The sequence below is a fragment of the Gracilinanus agilis genome, chromosome 5 (genome assembly GCF_016433145.1).
Source record: "Gracilinanus agilis isolate LMUSP501 chromosome 5, AgileGrace, whole genome shotgun sequence".
Classification (NCBI taxonomy): domain Eukaryota; kingdom Metazoa; phylum Chordata; class Mammalia; order Didelphimorphia; family Didelphidae; genus Gracilinanus; species Gracilinanus agilis.
This window is the reverse complement of record NC_058134.1, coordinates 215,985,246-216,006,193: the sequence shown is the minus strand read 5'-3', so window position 1 is coordinate 216,006,193 and position 20,948 is coordinate 215,985,246. Positions and strand designations below refer to the sequence as shown.

The 20,948-nt window shown below is 52.0% G+C and overlaps 1 protein-coding gene across 1 annotated transcript; it reads left to right on the top strand.

The window, feature by feature from the left end:
• Positions 1-29: 29 nt before the first annotated feature.
• GTPBP1 (GTP binding protein 1) lies at positions 30-19,839 on the top strand. Its single transcript, XM_044679736.1, has 12 exons — positions 30-221; positions 3,339-3,450; positions 9,052-9,232; positions 10,134-10,482; positions 13,384-13,507; positions 14,903-15,017; positions 15,850-15,994; positions 16,090-16,272; positions 17,106-17,241; positions 17,736-17,914; positions 18,308-18,505; positions 19,409-19,839. The coding sequence occupies exons 1-12, from the start codon at positions 30-32 to the stop codon at positions 19,499-19,501; spliced, it is 2,007 nt and encodes a 668-aa protein (XP_044535671.1). The 3' UTR covers positions 19,502-19,839.
• The last annotated feature ends 1,109 nt before the right edge of the window (positions 19,840-20,948 follow it).

Sequence of the window (20,948 nt, the reverse complement as noted above, 5' to 3'; positions counted from 1 at the left end):
GGCAGGCGAGACAGCCGAGGCGAGTGAAGATGGCGGCGGAGCGGAGCCGCTCCCCGATGGGTTCGCCGGTGCCAGCTTGTATGTTCGCGCCGGAGCCCAGTCCCCCGGGTGCGGCCCGTGCTGCGGCCGCCGCCGCCCGCCTTCATACGGGCTTCGACTCGGACTGCAGCGAAGACGGGGAGGCGCTCAACGGCGAGCCCGAGCTGGACCTCACTAGCAAGGTGCGTGGGGGCCGCCGGGGAGAGCTGGCGGGCGACGGGGACCTAGGCCCGGCGCGGGGCATGCCGGGAGGGACCGGGTCGGAGAGAGGAGGGAGGGGGCGACACCATGGCAACTGCGCTCTGGCCCGGCCCCCCACTTGGGGTCTCGCCCCGCCCCCAAGCGCGGCTGGGGAAACTGAGGCCCAGGAAGTGGGGGAGGGCGCCTGGGCCATTGCTTCCTCTTCCCACTCCCTGCTGTTCCGGGGCCTCCCCCTCCCTGGAGAAGCGTCTTATCTGGCATCCCTAGGGAGGGGAGCCCCTGCCCCTGCCCCTGCCCCGCCCCCTCTCCTGAGATAAGCACTTGGTGCTCTTTCCCTGCCAGCCTCCGACACGTGGGCAGCTGCCCCCCACCCCCACCCCCAGGCAGCTGGGGACTGCCGGGGCTGGAAGGGCATCTGAGGCGGATGAGGGGTAGAGCCCTGTTTGATAGAGGAGGAAACTGAGGTCCGCTAGGAGTGAACCAGAGTAGAACTGTGAGGGACCAAGGCTTGTTTTGGCGTCCTCTTTTACAGAGGAGGAAACTGAGGTTCGGAAGCCCTGGGGGCTCGGAGGAAGTGTTTTGGCGGCCCCCCATTAATGATGGTGATTCACAAGACTAAGCTTGGCTCCACACCCCTCCTCCCTGCCCTACCCTGTCGGACAGGTAGTGCAGGGATGGCTGGGTTGTGACCCCGACTTAAAAGCCTCTAGGAGCCCCAGCCGAGTGTTGTTTCAGACCTGGGGAGTTCTCCTTTCTGCCCCTCACTGTCCCGGGCAGCTTTGGTTACAAGCCTGGGTGGTTGAGAGCAGATGCCTCAGTAGGGCTGTATCGGGTTTAGTGACACCTTGTAGATATCAGGATAACCCTAGGATCTTTGAAGCCCCCCTGCAGCAGCCTGGAGGCAAGGACCCAGGGTCTCTTGGGTGTTGAGCCCTCCTGGCTCTCTCTGGGGACTATACTGGATCCCAGGGAAGCCCTCAGCAAGAGGTCCTTGGGAGGGGGCATTTTCTATGGCACCAGTGTTGGCAGTCCAATTAGCTTGAGGATCATTGGTGGGGGGGGGCCTGAAAACTCACACCTTCCTCTTGATGATAATCTCTGCCTGCTTGCCTTGTCTCTGTGGGTGCTGCCACAGCTGGCTCTGGGGTGTCAGGTTTCATCCTTCCTCAAGGAATCACCATTGGAACCCAGCCCAGCCCTACCTCCTCTACTACTGGATAAAATCCCTACTCTCAGGTGGTTTAGACTCTCCCCTGGGCCAGTTGACCCACCACCTAGATACTGGAGAGGAGATGCCCCTCCAGTGCACCAGCCAGCTCTTCTTTCTCCTGGTCTCCTCCCAGGTCTTAACAGCTGAGGGCTTCCTGGGTAAATTGAGGAACACCAGTGCCTAGGAGATGGAGCCCCCACTTTCTGCCACCTCTTCTTCCTTTGTTGGGGCATTCTTGTGGTTAAGGGGCCCGAGGAGGATCCCTCTGCATTGGCAAGTGTTCACAGATCTCAGAGTATTGGAGTCTTGGCCAGAAGCCAAGCAAGAAGGAAGCCTTGCTTGCAACAATGCGAACTAGTTTTTCATTCAGAAAGAGGGTTCCCTTCCTTCCAAGTCTTGTCCTCTAGTACTTGAGTCAAGGGACCTGGGTTCAAATCTAAGTCCTGATATTAAGGAGCTTCAGGATCTTTCCCTGTGGGAGCTGTAGTACTGTCTACATCACACAGGATGAGAATGTATGGGGTAAATCTCAAGGCATATTTATAAAACAGCGAGTAGTGTAAGGGGCAGTGGAGACAGACAGACATACACACACACACACAGAGCAGAGATAGGAGAGAGATGGCTGAGCTGGACCAAGAGAGCATCTTACCTCCTTGTACCCTCAGTATTCTAGGGATACGCCACTCAAGTCTTGGCCAGTTTGTGAACTGTGTCTCTTCTCTTCCCCATGTATGTGATTGTTGGAGGGGGGAATGAACCTTCACCAATAGCCTGTGGTTTAACACAAAATGAACACATATAGGCCATGGAGAACAGAGAGTTTTGTGGGCATTAAACATAAACCTTCAAGAAAAGTTATAATAAAAAGTGTCTTCTGTTGCCCCTGACACTCCAGCCATGTTTTACCCCAGGTAGGTCTTGCCCCGCCATCCCTAGTTCTCTAGTTGGCTATAAAGTTGAGGCAGGAATCCAGATGATTTTACAAATTAGTATGTTTGACAGCAGTAAGAACATCTGGGAAGACCATGGGGGAAGGGGGACAAGTCAGTGGTGATTGGCCTGATACCAAATGATAGCCAGCATCCTGCCTTCAGATTAGGTTAGTGAAGGGGGTCCCAAAGGGCTACCCAGCTGACAGAGGTACCTTATAGGAGATTATACTGAGAAACCTAGGGAAAAAACACTGAAACAACCAAATCTGCAAAAGTCACTGGGTAAACAAACCAAAAACCCACTTGACAATTGAGGGTAATTCCATTCACTTCTCCCCTGTGAAGTGGTTCTTTTTCTGAAAAAAGCTGAGGATGCCCCAGTGTGTCTGTGCCCCATTTCCCAGACCTATCCTTGGAGGAGTGAGCAGTCATTGGAGTTGGCCCTACACTCCCCAGTTATCAAGCAGTAAGTAAGAGGGACTGAAGAAATCAGTCTGGATGGATGGAAATGCTTACCATCCCTGGAAGGAAACATTCTCTTCCAACTAGTGTCTCAAGGCTGAACTGGGCTGAATTTCAAGAGTTTTATTGCCTGGAGCACTTGGGCCATCTGCCTTGGGTGGCTGGGGAGCATTTCATGATGGCCCAGCCCTAGAGCTGTGGGGAGACTGTCAGGCCACCTCCAGGTGAGTCTGTTGAGGGAGCAGATGAATAAAGGCCCCGTGTTGTGTTCTAGAGATACATGGAAGAAAGTGAGACTGGCCTCAGTAGACTTTGGCCTGCCATTTGTTGCCTATTACAAGGAAGGGCAGAGACAGTGTGGCACCTGAACAACAGAATAAGGGGGTGTTGAAAGAAGCAGGAGAAAGGTTGTAGGGTGGGTTATGTGCTAGCTTTGACTGGGTTGATGCTCCAGGCCCTGGGAGTCCTAAGGCCTTTTGGTTTCTCCTCAGCTGGTGCTAGTAAGCCCAACATCGGAGCAGTATGACAGCCTCCTTCGACAGATGTGGGAGAGGATGGACGAGGGATGTGGAGAGACCATCTATGTCATTGGGCAGGGATCAGGTGAGCACCATTCTTTCAACATTGCAGAACTTCCAGGTACCATGGTTTCAGTAGCTGGGAGGGTATGGTGCTCCCCCCGACACAAATCATAACCCCTTCATGCCTGAGTAGACTGTTGTTGTGAGCTGCTTTGGCAGAAAGGTCCTCCATACCTGGTGCTGAGCCTCTGTGGGCCTTTGCCAGCCTGGCCCTCAGAGGACAGACTCGTTCCCAAGTTATTGGGCTAGCCTGTTGCCAGGTTGTGCTTAGAGCCTGTCCTGTGTAAGCTTGGGCTCCCTGAGAGTAGCCATCAGACAAAGGCGCCTTATTCAACTGTTTCCTTGACTGGCTTTCTCTCCCCACTAAGAAGATAAAGGAATGGTTAGAGAATAGGAAAGAACAGAGAGAAGGCATCCCATTTGAGAAGTCAAGGAGCAGGATATAGTTGAGCCTCTAGATCCCCAACTGCTCCTTTCTTTGTGGGGCCTGGATCATCAGAGAACAATCCTGAAGTCAGACTGTGATTTTGGCCAAATAAAAGAATATTACTCTTTCCAATTGGTTTGGTAACCCTTGTACTACCTCTTACAGGAAAAACGGGCCCTTCTTGGCTGTAGCAAGTTCTTACTAGGCCTAAACCAGGTCATGATTCCAGTGGTCCTAGAAAGACCTTCATTCTGTGCAGACCTGCTGGTCACTCATCTGTGAACACTGGGCTATCACCACAGAACTTGTCCTCTTCAAACTTTAGTAGGGCCTGGTGGGGGCAGCATTGGAGGTGGCAGGGATTGCTCTCCTTTTACCTGCTATTCTTCAACTTGGTGACTTTCCTACAAAGTAACCCTTAGGGCTTCAGAGACTAGAGAGCTCTCTCACAAGCCCACATGTCCAGAGGCTCCATCACAGACTTGATGCCCTGGTACCCTCCAGCAGAAATGAGGCCTTTGGGGCAACTAGATTGCACAGTGGATAGAGCAGTAGGCCTGGAGTTGGGGGGACTTGGGTTCATAACTAGTCTCAGATACTTTCTAGCTTGTATGACCCTGGCCAAGTCACTTAACCCAGTTTGCCTAGTCCTTGTCCTTCTGTCTTAAGAGTTGTTACTAGGACAAAAAGTAAGGGTTAAAAAGAAAAGAAAAGAAATGAGGCCTTCAGCTGTCCTCATCATCCTAGCATTCTCTTCCCTGGCCAGGATAGGCAGGGCATCTTGCCAGTGACCGTAAACAGGTCCAGCCCTGCCATCTGCTTCCCTCCTCCCTTTGACGGAAGGTCAAAAGTGGCCTTACTAAAGGAACAGTTTCATTTCTGAGCTTTGTTTTGTGTAAGTAAGGCCAGAGAGTGAGGGCATTTCTATGTCCTACCTTGATTTATTGAGTCTTTGAGTGGCTGCTGGGTTAGGATGGGATGAAAGGGGTCTTCGCCCCTCAGATGTGTCATGGGCCCTGCTGTGAGGAAGCTTGGAACCCCGTAAGTAAAGAGAGACCAAAGCAAGACTGGGGCAGGCTTCCCTCCATTGAGACACAGGAGATGGTCAGTTCTGGAGGATTAATCAGACAGTATGCCAGAGGATGTGAGGAGAAGGGAGAAGTTTCCAGCTCAGTCTTATCTCTTCTTTCTGCTGGTCTTTTTAAATGTTTCAGTGATTCTCTTTTGTCCATCATGGCCAGTACCAGTGACTCTTTCCAACACTCCAAATCTAGAATCTTCCCTTCTAACAAACAAGTTAATCCTTATATTGAATAGACCCAGAAATGAATGGCCTTGCCCTATATACTTGGTGCTCAGAGAGGTCACCTTTTCAGGGTCCCCTTTGGCCCTTCCTTTCCAGTTTTGTGACTGTCTCCCAAGTTTAAGCCCTACTCCCACTGCCTAGATCAGTGGTTCCCAAACTTTTTTGGCCTACCACCCCCTTTCCAGAAAAAATATTACTTAGCGCCCCCTGTCACATACTATCACCGCCCTCTTACAGTTATTCACTGCCCTAAATGCACCTGTGGCCATCACTGCCCCCATGGATCGCTACAGCACCCACCAGGGAACGGTGGCGCCCACTTTGGGAATCACTGGCCTAGATCATGCTAGCTCTTCAGTTGCAGTTCTTCCCAACTCTGAGGTTCTTCTTCTGGTGTCTCCTTTCTTTCAGTCTGGGCCTTGTGCAATTGACACTTTTCCTTCAGAACCACAGATAGTCTCTCTCTGGCTCAGAAAGCTGTGAACTGAGTAAAAAAGCCTGGCTTGGTCCAGAGGACCTCCTGACTCTGCTTCCTTTCTCTCCAAGGATCCCTCTTCCCTGAACTTTCTTAACTTGTATTTCCACCTAGCAAAATCCGGGGTGGTCTTCACCCTCCCAATTCCCATGGCTTTGTGAGCTTTCTCTAACCTCCCTGCCTGGACATTTGTTCATCTAGCATTTGTTGAATGTCTGTGGTGTGACCAGATTTGGTAGAACCCTTTGAAAGCCCTGATTCTCAGGACCGTGGCTGTCTACCCCTTTCTCTTTCATGTGGCTTCTCAGTGGACTTCTCTAACTTAGCATCATACAGCTAATTAGTCCTTTCAATCCCCAAGCATCATGTGGTATCCATACACTCTTTAATCCATCTCCTATCAAACCTTGTATGTGGCAGCCTTGTAGCTGCTCATTGGCCCTAGTGGATGAATAGTGCTAGTAAGGCCTTCCTGGATGCTCACTTCTGCCAGAGTCAGGGTTCCTCATTCAATTCTGCATCTCCTGATCCCAGGTCTTCTCACTGACTGGCCTGCCAGCTGCCTTCTACTTCCTAGGCCTGACATGCTCTCCTTCCTTGCCTCCACTCCTACTTCCTTGGCTTCCTACAGGACTTGGGCCTTCCCTCTGATATCACTGCCAATGACAGTATATAGACCTTGACAGTTTTGCCTTTCTCTAGCTCCCAGGGCTTAGCCAGTGCCTGGCACATAATAAAACCTCCTAAATGTTTCTGACTGACTAGGCCTCAAGAATGAGAGGCTGGTCTTAGTTGTGCCCCTTAGAACTTGGTCTTCTTCAGAGGATTAAGCCTCTAAATCTCAGCCTGGGAGCTTGGAAGGTGACCTCTTCCAGCCCTTATCTAGACAGGCATCTCTCTGAAGGATCATCCCTCAGCCTGTGTGAAGACTTCAGTGGTCTCCCTTGGTCTGGGGCCATGTTAAAGCTGGCTCAATGTCCTCTGGTGAAAGTACTTCTCAAGGTGGCAGAAGATAAGAGATGGGTCAAAAGTCATGTGTCAGCATGGGGCCAGGCCCATAGCCTTCTTGCCTCAAAGAGTCCTGCATCCTGGCCCAAACCACCTGCTCATCAGCCATCTAGCAGCCATGAAGTTAGTGCATCCTGTATGCCAGGTGCTGGGGAGATGAAGGCAATGACATAGATAAACAGAAAGCAAGTGCAGGATAATTGGAGGTGGGGGTGACCTAGCAGAGCTTTAAAGGTAATGAGGGATTCTTGGAGGTAAAAGTGAGGAGGGAGGACATTCCAAATGGGGGAACAGCCTGGGCAAAGGCATCGAGGTGGGAAATGGGGGGTGCAAAATTACTATACTGCTCAGAGTCGGCGAACTGCCCTTTGTGGGCACTGTAGTCCTTCCTTCTAAAGATGTCCTGCTCCATTGGGAACAGCTTGAATGATTGGTCAGTGTGAGCCTCCTGGGTTCTAGAGGCAGGGTGGACTTGGGTTCACATTTGTTGTTGGACAGTCACTAAAGATCCTCATCCATAAGACAGGAACAGTGATGGCAGTGCTACATGGCACAGTGACCCTCCCCTTCATCCTGCCCAGGCTGCTTACAAGCAGGTAATGGTGCTTGGAAAGTTGGAGTACTTTCTCTTTTGCTAGTGAGGGATTAAGGGCCCTGCTCTGATGGAAGGTCTTACCGTGTAGAAGGGCTTTCCAAGCCATTCTGCCTTCTCATTCAAGAATCAACCACTTGGGCATCTCTGCTAGTCTTGCTTACCTCTCCAGGTGCTGGAGGATGGATGAAAGCTCAGGAGCAGCACAGAGGGCAAAGCAATGGAAGTAGAAGGGTTTGGACAACAAAACTTCTATGGATTATGTTCATACCAGTAGTAGTAGCTCCATTTGACAAAAAAGGAAACTGAGGTTCAGAGCAGTGAAGAGCTGAGGTTTTCTGACTCAAGAGGACTCTGTATTCTCCTGCCTCCCTGCTGCATGTGGCAAGAACATGCTCTCAGATTCAAGCTGTAGAAGTAGAAGTGCTCGCTTCCCTCCCCTCACTGCTCTAGGCACTACACCAGTGAAGACAAATGAGTAGCTCTGTTCACTTTGGGTTAGACTGGGCACTGGTTCGTAAAGAACCACCTAGTGAATAGAAGCCTTGTGTATCATCTTAAGTATCTGAAGGGCTGCCATATGCCATTGGGGTCCACTGGCTCAGAGGGCAGAAGGAGTTAGCCTGGGTTTAGTCACTTTACTCCCCTCAGCCTTAGTTTCCTCATCTGTAGAGAAAAGGAGAGGGGTGGGAGGGAAGGGTCCTCGGGGAATTTCTACATGAACTCAGCAGGTAATTATGAGGGGCCTCTTCTGTGTCTGAGACTAGGGCTAAGCACTAGGGACAGAGAGACAAAAGGAGACTCAGTGGAGGGTAGTCTAGACCATGACTGACTGAGGCTTTGAATAGACAGACATTACCCAGGGAATGGTGAGTGGGAGTGGGTGGGCTTCCCCTTCCTTAGGGTCTTTCAGCCCAGGCTGTCAAGAACATAGAAAAAGGGATGCTCTTTGAGGTTCTTTTCAATTCCGAGGTTCTGCAAACATTCCTTGTGTGCTTAGACAACAATAAACAAGGTCCTGTCCTGGGCTACCATTGTAAACCATAAAAGGAGAGAGTTTAAAGGGACCTCAGGCAAGTCCAACATCCTGGATATGCAACCTCTGATCAACCTGGGTTTGGAGGCCTCCTTCTAGCCATGGAGAGCCCAGAGGCCCATCATGCCACTTTCTGGTTTAACTAAAAAAAAAAAAAAAAAAAAAGAATTTGATTTTAAACTGAAGAATGTTCTCTCTTTTATTCTGAACTTATCAAACTCCAAATAAAATGAGTATTTCCATGTAAATTGTAGCCTAGGAGAGGATAAAACTGTGATCTCTATCATGCTGGGCTTGTTATTCTTTTTGAGGATGTAATAAATTTAGTATATTACTTCCCAAACTGCCCTGTTTGTCTGAGATACCTTATGACTTTCTGGTCTTTAATCTTTTTATGGTTTGGGAACTCTTTCCCTACCCACCTTCTAGAGGGAAGGGTCAGTACCCCTGACAACTGACAGGCAGAAGGCCCTGGCTCTCCTGCTGTTATTGAGAGAGTGGGCAGCCACAGAGCCTCGATGGCCCTGGCAGTACCAGGCATTGCAAGGCTTCACCCAAAGTGCTCTCCAGGCTCCTGGGGTTGGGGTGGTGTTTGCCACTGCATCTGGGAAGACTGATGTGCCTTTTCCACATCTCTTCTCTGGGCATTCTTCCTGGGAGGCCATAGCACCTCTCACCTGGAGACTTCAACCTATGAGCCTGAAGGGCGCATCTCAGTGCTTGTGTGTCTCTTAGGGGGTTAGTAAATTCTCTGAATGAATGGCAGTACCTTTCTGCAGATGGGACTGAGTATGGGCTGAGTGAGGCAGACATGGAGGCCTCTTACGCCACTGTTAAGAGCATGGCCGAACAGATGGAGGCAGACGTCATCCTTCTCCGAGAGCACCAGGAGGCTGGCGGTCGTGTACGGGACTACCTTGTCCGGAAGCGGGTTGGAGACAATGACTTCCTGGAGGTCAGGTGAGGAGATGACTCTGGGAGAATGGACCCCTTGGGGGCCCAGCCTCCATCTGATGTAGACAAAACCCTGAGACCTTGCTGTCTCAGCTTTGATCCTCACTTGTTCATGCTTGCTTTGAGGGTGTGTGGGCCACCTGGCAGTGGGACATGCTCCTTCCTTCTCCCAGACTTTCCTATTAGGATTTGGGTTTAGATGGTCCAGGAGGTGAGGGGTGATAGGAAAGGCAGCACTGATCAGGGGCCATCTCAGCAGTCAGTGAACCAGAGATTAGGTTGTGCTGAAAGAGATGGTGTGGGGGAATACTGCAGGTAGAATAGGGATCTTTGGAGAGGAAAGGGGAGGTAGGACAATCTTTTTAAAAAGCTAGACCTTTGGGGCAGCTACTCAGTGGACTGAGAACTAGGCCTGGAGATGGGAGGTCCTGGGTTCAAATTTGACCCCAGGCACTTCCTAGCTCAATCATCCCAAGCAAGTCACTTAACCTCACCATTGCGTAGCCCTTACTGCTCTTCTGCCTTGGAACCAATACACAGTATTCTAAGATGGAAGGTAAGGGGTTAAAAAAAAAAAGGCTAGGCCTTGGGAGCACCCCTCAGTCAGGAGCCTGGCTTCTAGCCAAAGTTGCTCTTCAGCCTTGGCTGTCTTCTGATAGACCCTGATCTCAATCATGTGGGTGCTGATTGTAGCCCATATGGCCATGCCCCCAGGGAGGTTCCGTAGTTCATGCCAGGCTTGTGACTCAGCTCGTCCATGGGCACACAGACCAGATAGGCAGGGAGCCTATGGGGAGAAGGCAGGAGGCCCTGGAGGCCCCTGCACAGGTGTAGGTGTGTGGGGGCTTTGTGCTCCAAATTCCACTTACTCTTTTGCCCTCCCCCCCCTTCATGCCCCTCCCCCCAGGGTCGCCGTGGTGGGCAATGTGGACGCAGGGAAAAGCACACTCCTGGGAGTCCTGACTCACGGGGAGCTGGACAATGGCCGAGGCTTCGCTCGGCAGAAACTCTTCCGACATAAGCACGAGATGGAGTCTGGCCGCACCAGCAGCGTCGGCAACGATATCCTGGGCTTTGACAGTGAGGGCAATGTGGTAAACAAGCCTGACAGCCACGGGGGCAGCCTGGAGTGGACCAAGATCTGTGAAAAGTCCACCAAGGTCATCACCTTCATAGACTTGGCCGGCCATGAGAAGTACCTGAAGACCACTGTTTTTGGCATGACTGGCCACCTGCCTGACTTCTGCATGCTCATGGTAAGTGCATGTCTCCATGCTAGAGGCCAGCTGACCAAGAGCATGGCCTGGAGGGTCTGGAGTGCGTAGAGCTGGGTACAGGAGTGGCCTCTTGCCTTGTCAGACAGTTCACTTGAGAGGCTTGATAGGTAAAGGATCTCCTGACAGCCTGAAGGGCTCTGAATGGTGCCAGTAGCGCGTTAGAGGGAAAGGGTGCCAGAGTGGATGTCCTGGCTGGGTCATTTCATAGCATTGTCCCCACAGCAGGCCAGTGAGGTGCATCGTGCAAGCCAGGAAACCAAAGGCCAGGCCAGGAAGTGTGGGGACTTTCTCTGAGTCAGGCAGCTCCTGAGGGTGGGATGGGGGTGGGGGCCAGAGGTCTCCCTGCAGAGCCAGGACACATGTATGATTGTTTTTGGAGGAAGAGAAGCTGTAGGTACCCTCTCCCTTCCCAGGGACTGGTGAGTGCGCGTAGCAAGAATGAAAGTGCCCAGGTTGAGGAGAATGTTGTCTGGCAAGGGAAAGTGGCAACAGAACCTGGGACAAGGCCCAGCAGAGTTAGTTTCTTCACTTACAGAGATCACCACACAATGAAATGGGAAGGACACTGGGGCCTTTGTATTCTAGGAGCTCATTTTTTTGTCAGTCTGGAGTTTCTTTCCTGATGGAGGTAGAGAATGAGAATTTATAAGGTCACCATCAGCCACATAAATAGCACTCAGAAATAATTAAACTACAGCAGTTTTGTATAGAAGGCACAAGTTGTATTGGGGGCCCTTTCTGTAGTGATCCCATGTTGTCCTGCTGTCCTCAGGAGCAGGTCCATAAACAAACATCTGCTCATAAGGAAAACACAGACACACACAGACATAGTCATACAGACACACACAGATTCTCAGGAAAGCCAGCCTAGAGGGGAAGAGCAGGTCTCATGATCTCAGATGGTACTTGTGGTCTGATCATCTTTAGCATGGCACCAGCCAGGAACTATTCCTGTGGCCTAGCTAAGAGCCAGGCTTCTTCACCTTGTTTGTGCCTCAGACTTCTCAGAACCATGTTTGTAAATGCCTAAAAAAACAGTACATAGGGTGGTGAAGGAAATCAATTTTATGGAAGTGTCAATGGTCACAATCAAGAGCCTTCAAGAAGAGGTCATCCCCTGTCCCCAGGGCCTTCATTTTGTCATCAGGTGAGGTTGCCTGGTGGTGTGGGGTGGAGCTAAAACATGATGGACCTGACTGTTGTCTTCAGGATAGACCTAGGATCTCCTGCTGGCCCAAGTAGGCTTCCTCATCCTGGGCTGTTCTCACCCACCTTTCTCATAGAAGATTTAGTCAGGAAGCCAGAGGCCTTTTTCTGAAGCTCACCCCTCAGCTGTCCATCTGGTTTCTTGTACTCAACTTCTCTTTTAGTCTTTTGTGTCCTTGGTGCCATCCTTCATGCCCTTTGGTGCCCAGTCATCACCAGGGATACACAGTGGCTACAATCTTTCATTTTGCTTTTGCCCTCTGGGTCATTGAAATTTTGATTGAGGTCATGGGTCCTCTGAGTGATGCCCAGGAACAGTAGGCCCAGGCAGGAGGAGGCCGTTGGAGCCCTCCAAAGTGCTGCCTGGTTTCCTGCATGCCATGGGCATTGTACTCCCGGAAACTTGAGTCTTGCTACTGATTAGTTAGGGGCCCAGGTGAGTTCGCTTACCTCTCTGGGCCAACCATTGGACCTGTACCCTGACCTTGCAGGACTGGTGAGAAGTCTGCTGTGACCTGTAGTGATGGGCCTGGCACTTTTCTACCCAGAGTCCAGCTTTGTTGGTTCTTCTGAGTCTCTCCCTTCTGCAATCTGGGTTTCTTTGTAAGTTGTAGGCAGGCAGACCATGTGGTTCAGTGGGAACCGACCCACTAACCCTGCCTGGCTGTGTGGTTCTGGCCAGGTCTCCTGACCTCGCTGTAAGAGCCCAGGACGCTCTCCAGAACAGTAAGTCAGGGGCACTGCTTGTCTGCTTTGGTGGAGGGGCTTCTCCAGCCTGATGATATCCCAGGTACAGACCAAAAAGAAGAGTTGTTGGCACTGGCCTCTGCTAGCTCCCATGCCCTCCTGGCATCAGAGTCGTGCTGTCGTGCTTCTGTAATAAATAAACGACAAAATGTCTGAGGAAGCAATGCAGGCCAGTGATGAGACCCCTTCCTCAGCTTTAGGGCTGGATTCTGAATACAGGGAGGACAGATTTTTATACATTAAAAACAATAAGTGAAATAACAACACAGTATTAGGTCATTGGATTTCTAATTGGAGGACAGATTAAGGACTTTCCAAGGTGGGGTTGGGGTGGGGGAGAATGAACAAGTATAATTCCTGGATTCAGGAAGAGATGTCCTACTCTGTATCTGTATCAAGTATCAGTAGATAATTAAAGGAACATGGAAACAATAACCGATTGACCAGTATGGGGGGGGGGTTTCAGATAAGACATTTAGGGAGCTTGAGACATACAATTTTTTTTGGAGAAAACTGACTTTCTAGGCAGCGTAACCTGGGTCCTTGGTTAAGGGTCTCTAAACAGCAGGGACAGGTGGGTCACCTTCCCAGCCATGCAAGGCTAGGTTTGGACAATGCAATAAGATTCTCTTCCAGGCCTCACAACTGAATCAAGTTTTCTCACAAGACAAGTTGGAGCACACCCATATGTAAATAAAAAGGGGACTGAGCTGGCCCTAGAATGGTCACCAGATGGAGTCAGGGTGGTTCACTCAGTTCCCACAGTTCGCCACTTGCTGTCCTGTTCTCTTCAGTTCCTTCTCTGCCAGTGTCAGGTCTCCTGCCGTACCAACTTTTGAGTTCCTTCTGTTCTGACAATCCCAGTACTGATGGCTACCCCTGCCCCTACCTCCCTTCTACTCACAGTCCCTCTCTCTGTCTGGGCAGGTGGGTAGCAATGCTGGGATTGTGGGCATGACCAAGGAGCATCTGGGTCTGGCACTGGCGCTCAACGTTCCCGTCTTTGTTGTGGTCACCAAGATTGACATGTGTCCCGCCAACATCCTGCAAGGTAATTGGGGGCCTCTGCTTAGGGATGCCCTCCCACTGGGCTCCCTCAGCAACCCTGGTGGGGCTTCTTGCTAATTTCTTATTTGGATCTTGGCCTGGAAATGTCTTTTTAAATTGAATGACTTGTCCCCCCAGATCCTGAAGGGTGGAACGAGGGGCAATGGGCTGGAGGCAAAGAGAGGTGGGGCAGTTGGTGTGGAAGGCATGCTGGAGCCTGACACCAACCTGCTTTTCCAGCCTTATCCTCGTTACTTCCCTTCTCTCTCTGTGTGTGGCCAAAGTGGATGATGGTTCTGCTCTCGGCCTGCTCAGCTGGCACACTCGCCTTACCTGTCCCTTTAAGGTCTGGGTGAGATGCTAGCTCCTCTCTAAAGCCTGCCTTCATTTCCCTCAGGTGAAATGGGTTTCTCCTTCTGTTTTTTCCCCTTAGAGCCCTTTGTCTGGCTCTCTCCCCTGCTGTCCAGTCTCTCTTGTATCATTCTTAACAGTGTATGTGGTTCCCCATCCCTGTGGGGGGTGACAAGCTCACTGAGAAAAGGGCCTGAGGGTTTCCTCATCTTTGGATTTGGGGACTGAATGGTGACTGAATTATTGGTGGAAGTTCCAGCTGTTCCTAGATGGACCCTAGGGGGCCTAGCTCTGTGGGAGGATGGAAGCAGTGGTCACTTGGGCCAGCCCATACCTTCCTAGAATCTCTGCTGACCACTGGTCATACAGACTGCCTCTCTTCTCTGGGACAGTTTGGACTTTCAGGAAAGTTTTCCTTATGTTGGATTCAGTTCAGGGCATATCAGGGCCTGCAGCTGGAGAAAGCTGGCAAGTTGACCCAATCTGGGGAGCCCAGGACTTCCTTAGGTGACAGGAAGTGGACCTCAGGCTGTGAGCTCTCTTTTGTCTCCCTTGCTTTCACTCTTGCTTTCTCTTTTCTCCCTCCTCTCTTTCTCCTCCCTTCTTTCCCTCTCACTCTCTCCTCTTCTTTCTTTGTCTCCCATCTCTTGCTCCTCTCTGTCTCTCTCCCTCTCGCTTTCCCTCAGTCATTCTTGGTCTCTCTCAGTCTCTTGGTCTATCTGTCTTCCTCTGCTTTACCTCCTCTGTCTTGATCTTTCAGTCTCTCATTTTCAGTCTCTCTTGATGTTTCTCTAAACTCTGTATCTTCCTTTTCTCACTATCCTTCAGTCTCTGTCTCTTCTGTCTTGGCACAGGCTGTCATATAAGGTTTTGGCCCTTTCTGTTTCTTTAGGCTTCATGGTCATTATCCCTCATCTGCCTACCTGCCCATCCACTCGTCCGTGTGTCTGTCTCCCCTCATCAGTGATGAGCACGCCTGCCCCATCCTAGGAAGCCTGGCTGAAGGGACGGCTGGGCACCCTAATTCTGTTCCCTTTCACCCCTTAAGAGACCCTGAAGCTGCTACAGCGCCTGCTGAAGTCTCCAGGCTGCCGCAAGATCCCTGTGCTAGTACAGAGCAAGGATGATGTGATTGTGACCGCATCCAACTTCAGCTCCGAGAGGTAGTCAGGGTGAGGGCTGGGTGGGAGAGGGAACACCCTGGGCCAGGAGTCTAGGGACCAAGGTCATGGGGCCTGTACCCAGAGGTCCCATAGATCAAGCCTCATTGGGTCTGTGTGTGTCAGGGGCCTCAGCAACATCCTCCCAGGCATTGGCTGTCTAGAGCCACTCCTTCTGCTCACTGACTATCTTCTTGGCTAGCCCATCCCTCATGGCCCAGTTCACATGCCATTTCTTCCAGGAAGTCTTCTCTCTTCCCCCTAGGCCAGAGTGATCTCTTCTTTTTCTGGACTGGAGTCCTACACTCTGAGGGTATTATGGTCAGATCAGATAGTTATTTGTCATAGTCACCATCATCCTTATCCTGGGCAAGGTCCTTCCAAGCTCATACTGCCATAGTCCTTGGTAGTTTGTGAATCTTGTTGGGGGCAGTAGAGTCCCCTGGAGGAGCTGAGGCAAGTGGCTCATTTCTGACCTTCTTGGCCTATTCTATGGCAGCCCCAGTTTTCCACTGTCACTGCTATTTCTGGGAGTTGCCAGTTGTGGCCCCCTGGGCCCAGAGGAGTGGGCAGTCCCTTGGCAGTACTTTTGGTCACTACTTCTTTTCCACTAAGATAATTACTAAGATAATGCCTCAGATTTTCTTGAGGTTGATATGATTGTCTTGAGGCCTGCAAGCTGGGCTCCATTGGGGCTCTGTTGTGGACCATGGGGGAAAAGAGCCCAGAGCCTGCCCAGATCCGGCCCTAGTAGGAAGCTTCCATCCTTACTGGTCCCTAAGGAAGGAGCCAGCCACTTCAGCTTGACTGTTCATTTCCTTTGCTTCCTGCTTAGGATGTGCCCCATATTCCAGATCTCCAACGTTACAGGAGAGAATCTAGACCTGCTCAAGATGTTCCTGAACCTGCTGTCTCCACGTACTAGTTACCGGGAGGACGAGCCCGCTGAGTTCCAGATTGATGATACATACTCTGTGCCGGTGAGAGGTCCAGGGCTGTGCTGGAGCCTGGGGGCTGGTGCCCAGCGGCTGGCTGAGGAGATGTCCCAACACCCGATCTCTTTCTTTTTCTCCAGGGAGTGGGGACTGTGGTGTCGGGGACTACCCTGAGGGGCCTCATCAAACTGAATGACACGTTACTGCTGGGTCCTGATCCCCTGGGCAACTTCTTATCCATTGCAGTGAAGTCCATTCACCGCAAGAGGATGCCAGTGAAGGAGGTGCGCGGAGGCCAGACAGCCTCCTTTGCTCTGAAGAAGGTGAGGTCAGGGGCACAGAGCCTGACATGAGGGCTTCTCTTGGAGTTGGGGGCAGACTTGCCTCTCCCTCTGCCTTCAGGCTATCAGGGCTTAGACTGAAATAGAATTTCTTAGTCCAGCTTGAGGGTAAGCTTGCTTTGTTTGAGTATTTTTTTTTTGTTTTTTTTTAAACCCTTGTACTTCCGTGTATTGTCTCATAGGTGGAAGAGTGGTAAGGGTGGGCAATGGGGGTCAAGTGACTTGCCCAGGGTCACACAGCTGGGAAGTGGCTGAGGCCGGGTTTGAACCTAGGACCTCCTGTCTTTAGGCCTGACTCTCACTCCACTGAGCTACCCAGATGCCCCCCTTGTTTGAGTATTTTGGTCACTGTATATGACTAGAATGGGTTTCCTTTGTAATACTGTACATTTATTTTGTGTATTTAACAATGTGGATCTGAGAAGGCTCAGTGGGCTTTATCAGACTGACTGCCCAAGAGATACTGAGAGAGTGAAGAACCCTTGGTGTCCCTCTGGAGCCAGGAAGAAGCACCACACCCTTTAGGGCTTTTTACAGTTGGTTGCATTGTGGAAGTCTCTCCTCTAACCCTAGAAGAAGCAGTGAGGGCTTTCCAGAGCAGGGGAGGGGGTTGTTGAACCAGGACCAGCTCTCCAGCCAGAGAAGGACAGAGAGAGCACTTGGAAGGCTTGGGTTCAAGATCTGGCCTGCTCTTGACCAGCACTGGAACCTTAGGCAGGTTGCCTCTCCTCTGAGCTCCTTTGCTCTTTTGGAAAGTCAAAGTGGGGCTCGGTAAGCCTCAGAGCACTTCTGTCTTGATTGTCCCTCCCTCTCAGATTAAGCGCTCATCTATACGGAAAGGCATGGTCATGGTCTCTCCGCGCCTGAATCCCCAAGCCTCCTGGGAGTTTGAGGCAGAGATCCTGGTTCTCCATCATCCCACCACAATCAGCCCTCGGTACCAGGCAATGGGTAGGTAGCCAGGCAGTTCCCCAAACCCAGAGACCTATTCTACTTATCCCCAGCCCCCTGCATTGATCAGGATCTCAGGTTTGGACTTTGTCCCATCCTGTCACGTCTGTCCCTGTTGGTGCTGCTCAGTTTTGGGGAGATCCCTGATAGGGGCTGTGGCCACAGCATTCAGAGCTGCTGGGGGATGATGGTCTTCAGTCCAAAGAGCACAGACCTTGTCTTTTCTCTTCCTCTTCCTGCTTGGCAGGATCCTTCCCTCTCCCAACTAAGGACCTTGATTGGCTCAGATTGGCCTTAACTTACTTATACGGCCCAGGAAGGCAGACCATAGCTCATCTTGCTTCTCTCCTATAACATTGGAAATCTGGAATGTGGCACATGTTGCCCGGCCCCTCGGCATTTGGTGATGTTAGTCTATCCCAAGGTGAGCTCCCTCTTTAGCCACTTCTCCAAGATGAGCAGAGAGAGGTAACACCCCCCCTCCTCCATGGCAGTGCATTGTGGGAGCATCCGACAGACTGCCACCATCTTGAGCATGGACAAAGACTGTCTGCGCACTGGGGACAAGGCCACCGTACACTTTCGCTTCATCAAGACCCCCGAGTACCTGCATATAGACCAGAGGCTGGTGTTCCGAGAAGGCCGCACCAAAGCCGTGGGCACCATCACCAAGGTTGGGGCCATTCCCTTTCCCAACTTGTTTGGCAGCCTGGGTGGGAGGGCAGGCCCCTGGACATAGCGTGGGCTCCTGCAGCCACTAGGTGAGCTCCTCGTGTGCTTAGTGCTGGGGGAGGGGGAATGCAGGCCCTGGGCAGGGTCCTCCAGCTCTTGAAAGGAGAAGATAGGCAGGCAAGCACTGAGGTTGTTGAGTCTTTGGCATCTGTGGCCACCTAGAAGGAAAGGAGCCGGGGCCTGTGCAGAGGACATAGAGGCGGGATCCTTAGGAGGAAGGACTTGTGGCAGTTGTAGCTGTGGAGTGGGATAGAGAGGAGGGGAGGCCGCAGGTTGCCACTGGGGTTAGGACAGCCTGGGGGCTGCCAACTCATCCTTTTCCCTGGGCTTGCAGCTTCTCCAGACGACCAACAATTCACCGATGAATGCCAAGCCCCAGCAGATCAAGATGCAGTCTACGAAAAAGGGGCCCCTGCCCAAGCGAGATGACGGGGGGCTGCCTGGTGGGCCAGCCGCAGGGGCACCTCCTGGAGAGGAAGCTTCCCAGCTCGGGGCCAGCCAGCCTGCCCCTTCCAGTGTCCTCCAGCCACAGGTAGGCCCAGTGGTCCCTCCAGTTTCCCAGGGAGGATTTGGTCTGGAGCTGTGACCCTGACCAGGCCAGGCTGGACTGGGGGAGACCTGTGGTGGGGCCATGGCTCCTGTTCAGGAGTGTCCTCAGGGGAGCTCTGTCTGCCCCCTTGGGGAACAAAGCAGGAAGATCTGGGGCAGTTTGTGGTTTCCTCCTCTGCATCCCTGCCAGCTGCTTTCTTGTCTCTGCTGTCTCCCCATCTCTGTTCTGCCCATTCAACTCAGCTTCTGAGGCCTTTCTCTTCCTGGGTGACCTTGAGAATTTCTTGGGGAGGTTGTTGGTGGGCCCTGGAGCCTCTGCCTTGCCTGGCCTGTGCTGCCCTTTGGTCCCTCTCTTGCGCCCGCCCACTCTGTTTCTTGCTCATCTCTTCTCTCCCCTTCTCTCAACATTCCTTCCTGCCAGAATGCCCAGGATGAAGAGCCCCTGTGTCGAGAGGGCACCAAGGTATTCGGTGTGTGCTCGGGAGCTGGCTGGTGGGGGCGACCCTGGCCGCCACCACCATCTGCTTGTCTGGCTCTCTGCCCCTTGGCGTTTGGCTTGTTGCTGTCCTCTTTGGCCTGCCCCCTAATCTCTTGATGCCACCAGGGTAGTCACTTCCCATGTGCCAGGATAGTCTTTGAAGCACGTTTCCTTACATGAGCCCTGCAGAAGAAGGAGGACTCCCATTTTAGAGACTGGAAAATTAAGACCTAGAGAAGTAAAGAAAACTTCCTGAGGTCACCTAGTTAGTGGCATGCGCCACAAGTGAGACCCTGGGGCTCCTGACTGCCAGTCACTGTCTCACTGCCTGCCCCTTGATGGCCCTAGATGCGTCCTCTGAGGCTGTCTCCATTCTTCTTGCTGAGACTCTCCCTTTCTTTCTCGTAGCCCAAGCCCAGCAGTGGGGGCCGTCGACGGGGAGGCCAGAGGCACAAAGTGAAGTCCCAGGGGGCCTGTGTGATGCCAGCCAGTGGCTGCTGAGCCCCTCCTGGCTCCACCCACCCACCCAGCCATCCCTGGAGCCTTCTTTTGTCCACCACCTCCTGTCATGATGAACCAGAGCAGCCGTAACTACACAAACCCAGCACCCACCTTCAGCTCCTTCCCCCCCCTAGTGTTCCCCACAGGATTGTAATTTATAAGCTCAAGAAGGGGACCAGAGGAGTGTGGGACTGACCAGCCCCCACTTTCCTCCTGGTCCCTCTGCCCTCCCTTTCCCTGACACATTTTTGTACATCTTGGGCCCTTAGTTTTTATTCCTTTTTATTATATATATAAATATAAATATATATATAGTGTGTGTGTGTGTGCACGCACGTGGGTTTGTATGTGTGTGTGTGTGCACGTATGCGTGTGCATGCGTGTGTGTGTATGTATGTATGTGTGTGTGAAGATGGAGGCTGGGCCAGGTAGCAAGACCCATCTCTCTTCTCTCCCCTTGCCTCAGCCATTTACTTACATCCTCAGGGGTTCTCAGATTCATGGGGCTTGAGGCAGGGTGGGGGGTGGGGATGGGGGACACTGCACTCTTTGCTCTTTGCTGGGACCTCCTCCCTCCTCCCTGCTGCCCTTGAGAGCAGCAAGAATGGCCCCTGGGATGGGGAGAGGCTGTCTGCACAGTGGCCACCAAAGCAGGGGTCCTCTGGCCCTTCCCATCTGCTATTTTAAATGGGGGAAGAGATTGGAAGGGACAGCCCTCCCCTCCCCTTCTCTTTCCTTTCTTTTTTTACTTTGATCTCTTTTTAGGTGTCCCCCCCTTAAAAAAAAAAAAAAAAAAAAAAAAAGAATGCCCAAAGCGCTTAACTCCTAATCGGTCAACTGGAGGGCTTCATTCAGATTGGCTTTATATCCACCCCTCAGCCTTGCCCCAAATGGCTGCCAGTTCTTTCTCTTTGGAGACAATCCCCCTCCCCACCCCTTTTTCCCCTTGCCTCTGCTTGGCAATCCCAAGGGGAGCCCACCCTCCTATCTTTGGGTGTGGCACATCCCTTGGAGTTAGCTTTGCTTTGGGGATTCTAGAGGATTCTCCCCATCTCCCTTCACCGTGGCCTACAAGTGGGGCTTTCAGCTTGCTCAGGATTGTGTTGTTGACATCCTCTGTGGGCTGGGGGACCCCCTCCCCAAGTGGATGGAGCAGCTGCTTCCATTTCCCCCCTGAGCTTTGCTGGTCCTCTGGACCCCAGCCACCCTTTCATCTTTCCCATCCCTACCCCCATTGTGGCTGCAACTGGAGCTGAGTTTTGGCTTACTTCAAGGAAGCCCCTAGCAGGTTGGGAGTCTCTGGGTGCTAAGAGGAGTGGGAAGGACTCTCCAAGGCTTGACTCAGAGCAGGCAGTTCAGGTAGAGGTGCTTCTGTGCCTCAGAGATGCCTGGGCTGCTTTGGGACCGGCTCTGGTGGCAGCCTTGGGATGCACTTATCATTTAGTCT

What these genes read in the sequence shown, in the direction of transcription:
- GTPBP1 (XM_044679736.1), top strand. Translation starts at nt 30, where the DNA reads ATGGCGGCGGAGCGGAGCCGCTCCCCGATGGGTTCGCCGGTGCCAGCT. An exon ending in TCCCGCCAACATCCTGCAAG is followed by an intron (nt 13,508 to 14,902) that starts GTAATTGGGGGC and finishes TCACCCCTTAAG; the next exon opens with AGACCCTGAAGCTGCTACAG. An exon ending in TCCAACTTCAGCTCCGAGAG is followed by an intron (nt 15,018 to 15,849) that starts GTAGTCAGGGTG and finishes CTTCCTGCTTAG; the next exon opens with GATGTGCCCCATATTCCAGA.